At 28.7% G+C, this 5394-nt stretch overlaps 1 protein-coding gene and 1 long non-coding RNA gene across 2 annotated transcripts; one reads left to right on the top strand and one right to left on the bottom strand.

The window, feature by feature from the left end:
• Positions 1-899: 899 nt before the first annotated feature.
• On the top strand, positions 900-2440 carry LOC145058249 (uncharacterized). Its single transcript, XR_013686285.1, has 2 exons — positions 900-1133; positions 2006-2440. It is a non-coding gene; the product is annotated as an uncharacterized LOC145058249 (long non-coding RNA).
• Positions 2441-3981: 1541 nt separating this feature from the next.
• LOC145059473 (uncharacterized) lies at positions 3982-4704 on the bottom strand. Its single transcript, XM_079007323.1, has 3 exons — positions 4497-4704; positions 4162-4398; positions 3982-4037 (listed from the first exon to the last, which is right to left on the bottom strand). Exons 1-3 carry the CDS (start codon positions 4702-4704, stop codon positions 3982-3984), a joined length of 501 nt encoding a protein of 166 aa, XP_078863449.1.
• Between the last annotated feature and the right edge of the window lie 690 nt (positions 4705-5394).

The raw sequence follows: 5394 nt of genomic DNA, 5'->3' as shown, positions 1-5394 counted from the left end.
CTAATAAAATTAAAACATAAATATAATAATAACTTAATTCACATTATATATTTAGTAATTTTTATAGAAACTAGTATTTAAGTTACCTCGCACATTGTGATGGAGAACTTGTTTGTAATTCATAAAATCAAAAACTATAAAAAAAATTGTGTAAGGGATCAAAACGTAAATGGCCCCATTTGACAAAATTTTAGAAATGATACTTATGTTTTGATTTTGTCCTCAAAGCAGTCTTTATGAAACTTTTTTATTTCATGAATGATTTCATTGGACAAAATTTTGCACTTCAATGATCCTCATAATAAATGATCATTACATGAATCTCTTAAGTTGAGAAAATTTTGGATAATGAACGTTTTTGACATTTTAGGAATTTTGGCCTGAGGACCTTTTGTGAAATTAAAAAAAAAAGTCTAACTCTTGTATTAATTACCATAAATCAAATAAAAATGCAAAATACCAAAACACAGAAAATATAATATTTATATAAATAAAAAAATTAAAACTTACTAATTTTAATCGGAGTTCAAATATTTTACCTAATATATAAAAAAAAATTGTTGTACAAATTTTATCTAAAATATTTAAACTACAATACATTATTAAATATTTTTTGTTTTATTTTTTATCTAAAAAATATTGGATGTATAAAAACATTATTTTATCTATTTTTAATTTTTATATGATATTATTTTCGAAATTTATCTTATTTTTTCTTATATAAATATATATTTATTTTTATAGATTATTATTTCAAATTTATTTTTTTATTCATCTATTTAAAACAATATGTTTTAACTATAATTTTATTTTAATCGAAGAAAGATTTGTCAAAATTCTTTAAAATTTAATAGACAAATATAAAACATAAATAAAAATATCCGTTTGAAAATTCTAGAGTTTGCTTCACTCTTCCCAATTGTATCTTTCATCCGATTTAATTCCAAACATTTTGATATCTTAAAATTGTTTGAATTTGAGAGTGTTAAGAGCTTCAATTTGATGGTGTTGTAGCTTAGGCAACTATTAGTCCTTCTTCTAGGTTTTGCTTCGACGACATTTCGTGTTTGATGTTGCTACGATCGCTGGATTGGGTGTTCTTAATGCGTCATTCATCTTTCACATTCTGAATTGTGAGTTTCTTCTTTTTACTTTAGTTGCGATAATTGTCATCGCTATTTTTGTTTCGTACGATGTACAATTTATATAAAAAAAATCATTGTTTCGAATCGTATTTGCTACAAATTTATATATCAAAGATGTCGCCATCTTATTGTTGTATAGTTTTCGTAGTTAGAATTTTTTGAGTGATTTGTCGAATCTTCTATCTTACAGATATACAAATCCACTAGCATGCTTTTTCTTATTGAATCTGCTATGGATTTTACATATCTTCTGAATTTCGAATTCAATGAAACATCTTAATGTGCGATTGTAAAGAAATGCCTCTGTAGTCTCTATGCATACATTGATTCAATGTTCATTATTGTTGATATGCTATTGAATTTGGGAACACATTCTATCAAAATGAGGTGTGAACCTTTTTTCTGGATGAATCTTGAGTTGATGTGTGGGGTGCTTATATGTTTTCCCTTAGGGTTTCTTTTACCTTTGTGTCCTACATAAATAAATCCATGTATATATATAATATACAAACCTTCTTTAATCTAGATGTCCCACATAATATAGGGTGCTACTAAATACTAATATCTCTACCTATTTTGCCTGTAAATTTACAGAAAATAAAAACTTATGTGGTCCATAACCTAATCAAATTTCTGGTGATAATAAGTCTTGTATAATTTGTATATTTGAATTATGAAATGGTCCCAAAACATTTAGCTGTCATTTAATAAATGGTACTGGAATAGTTTCGTACATTTTTTTTTTTTTTTTTGACTTTGATCTTTATATTCATCATTTTGTTGTTAATTGATATAACATGGTATTAAGGGCATTAAAGACATTTGTAACCTTACATTATTATGACTTTTTAACTTTTTAGGTCTTGTCACGAACAGGATTTGAAGGAAAAAAATAAATGAAGTCTTTATTTTGTGATCTATAAAATAAACTTCCTTTTTAACAGGTTGTTATTGTATCACTGCAAATGCCTTAAATTACATTGATGGTTTGTGCAGACAAAAGGTACTGGTTTTTCTTCTTTTTCAGTTCATTGCAGAGCAATTATTTGCACACACTCACTGAATGCTGATGTTTTTGAAAAGGGTAAATTTGGAAATATCAAAAATTATTATGAATTTGCTTTCATTGCATCAATGCATACATTGTATTATGTGTTGATGTTTCTGAAAAAAGGTCAATTATGGAAATATGAGAAATTTATATGGATTTGCTGTCATTGCACTGATGCACAGAGTTTATGTTGTTGATGTTTTTGAAAAGGGTAATTTTGGAAATATGAGAAATTATTATGAAATTGCTGTCATTGCACCAATGTACACACTGTATGTTACTGTTTTTGAAAAGGGTAATTTTGGAAATATAGGAAAATGTTATGAAGTTGTTGTCATTGCACGAATGCACACACTGTATGTAGCTGTTGTTGATATTTTTGAAAAGGGCAATTATGGAAATATGAGAAGTTATCTTGAAAGTGTTGTCATTGCACCGATGCACACATTGTTGAAAGGGTAATTTGGAAATATAGGAAATTATTTATGAAGTTGCTGTCATTGCACGAATGCAGACACTGTATTATTGTATGGTGATGTTTTTGAAAAAGGGCAATTTTGGAAATATGAAATTAGGTTATGAAATTGATGTCATTGCACCCCCAAGATATGGGTAGGGGTCTGTTTCAAATTTAACTGCTGATTTTTAATACACCAAAAAAGAAAAAGTTTTGGTCAAATTTTTATTGAGAATCTTGAAATGTGAAGAAAATGAATCCTACTTTTTCTGTGTGATTTTAATAACTTGATGTTGATTCATGATTGGTAGTAAGATAACATGGGCAGAAAGATTCAGAGCATGAATTTGAAATTAAATTTAAAAAAAAAATGGAGAGATGAATATGACATGTCAGCATGAGAAAATCTGTGTCCATGTAGGGAGAGGGGCCCACTTCATACATTGATGCAGAGAAAAGTTTCAGCTCAGGTGCTTGTAGACCTGCTTTATTCTGTATTATATAAGGCTCATTTTTAGTTTTATTTTATTTATTTATTAATCATTAGTTCTTGGGGCATTTTTGGAAATACATAGGGGAAAAACAAAGCTTATTTTTGAGCTCTCTGATCAGGCTTCCCAATCACAAAAAAAAAGATTTTATTATTATTATTATTATGTACAAAAAATGATTTTGTTTTGTTTTTGCCAATTTACAATAAATCATTATATATTTGGTACTTTTTTTTGTTCTAACCATTAATATATATATTTTTTAATTAACCCAAACGTAATTTTAGATATTTTTTCAAATTAACCTTGATATATTAGGTTTATTCTATGATTTTTATAATTATCCATTTGGCTTTTTTTAAATTTGGTTAAAATGGTTAATCTAGAAAGTTTAGGCTGCTGGGTGTGGGCATCATGTTATTACATGTTACCACCCAAAAGGTGTCACATCATCATCTTAGTCATAAATAGGTGTTATAACATCAAAGGTGGAAATGGGCAACACCAAATAACATGTAATAACACAACTTATTTTCTATTTTATTTTTAATTTTTTTTTAACGTTTTTACTTTCTATATTTTCGAATTTCTTTATTTTTTTATTTATGTCATAATATAATTATAATATAAATTAAATCTTAAATTAAAAATAACATTTAAAAAATAACGATAAAAAATTACATTTTCGATCTAAATTACAACTAAGGATAAAAACCAAAAATCAAAAAAAAAGACGAAACAAGTTACATTTTCGATCTAAATTACTCAACTTCACTGTCATCATAGATATGATCTGTCAAGTCTTCTCGAAGTTGTTCGTGTTTACGTCGATCTAAATTACTCAACTTTACTGCCATCTGTAGGTGAATACTCCGCAATGTTGCTTCCTTTATCTTCAATCACCATGTTATGCATAATGATACATGCATACATAATATCTCGTAGTGTGTCCCAACTCATATGGTCGTGCTGCATGTTCAACTATGTGCCATTTTGTTTTCAGAGCTCCAAAAGCACGTTTCACGTCTTTATGTGCTTCTTCTTGTCTTCTCTTGAAAAATTTATCTCTTGGTTCTATCGGGTGTCGAAACACCTTCACAAACGTGGAATATGCTGGATATATTCCATCCGTGAGGTAATACCCGAACTTATACTCATGACCATTTACTGTGAAAGGAGCATCCGGTGTCTTTCCTGTTAAAAGGTCCTGAAATATTGGTGACTGATCAAGAATGTTTACGTCATTGTTCGAACCTGCAACTCCAAAAAAACATGCAAAATCCATAAGTCTTGTGATGCAACCGCCTCTAATACTAACGAAGGCGATCCAAGATGATCACTTGTGTATTGACCTTTCCATGCCATAGGATAATTTCTCCATATCCAATTTGTGCAATCAATGCTTCCCAGCATTCCTGGAAAACCATGTCGTTCTTCATGCGCCGCATATAGTTGTTGTATGTCATTCAATGAAGGTTTGCGCAAGTATTTGTCACCGAAGGTTTTGATAACATCTCTCGCCAATCTATACAAACTTTCTCGTGCAGTTCGCTCTGACATTCTTATATAGTCGGCAATAGAATCGGGCGATTCCCCTAAAGTCATAAGCTTGATTGCAGCAACACATTTTTGCAACCCTGTAAACTTCGTTTGCCTCTGGCATCGTACCGCAGTTGGAAATATTCATACCTAAACATATAATAAAATTTCCAAACAACTTTTTAATAATCTTTTTAATAATCTAAAAAACATATAATAAAATTTTCAAACTACTTTTTAATAATCTAAAAAACATATAATAAAATTTTTAAACATCTTTTTAATAATTTAAAGAACGTATAATAAATTTTTAAAGCAATTATTTAATAATCCAAACAACATATATTAAAATAGAAAATAACTGTAAATATGTTACCTTGTTTCTATTGCATTGGCTATTCATTGAAATACATTTTTTCGTAAACGAAATCTTCTTTTGAAATCGTTTGTTTGGTAGACACAATTATCCATAAAATAATCGTGTACTAGATGTCTATGCCCCTCTTCACGACCTGTGTTCAACGCCGAACGTCTGGTCAGTAGTGGAGCTGGCTCTTGCGATATCATGTTGGTAATATATTGATACATCATACCCACAAACATATCATCATCGTCGATATCATGATTGTATGGATGAAACAGATCAAAAGGTTCTATTTTTTAATAATGTAATAGAAAAAAATGAAATTGAAAGGATCTTATATATATTGA

Source organism: Lactuca serriola, chromosome 6, assembly GCF_051521515.1.
Source record: "Lactuca serriola cultivar US96UC23 chromosome 6, Lser_US96UC23_V15, whole genome shotgun sequence".
NCBI lineage: Eukaryota > Viridiplantae > Streptophyta > Magnoliopsida > Asterales > Asteraceae > Lactuca > Lactuca serriola.
This window is presented reverse-complemented; position numbering and strand designations above follow the sequence as displayed.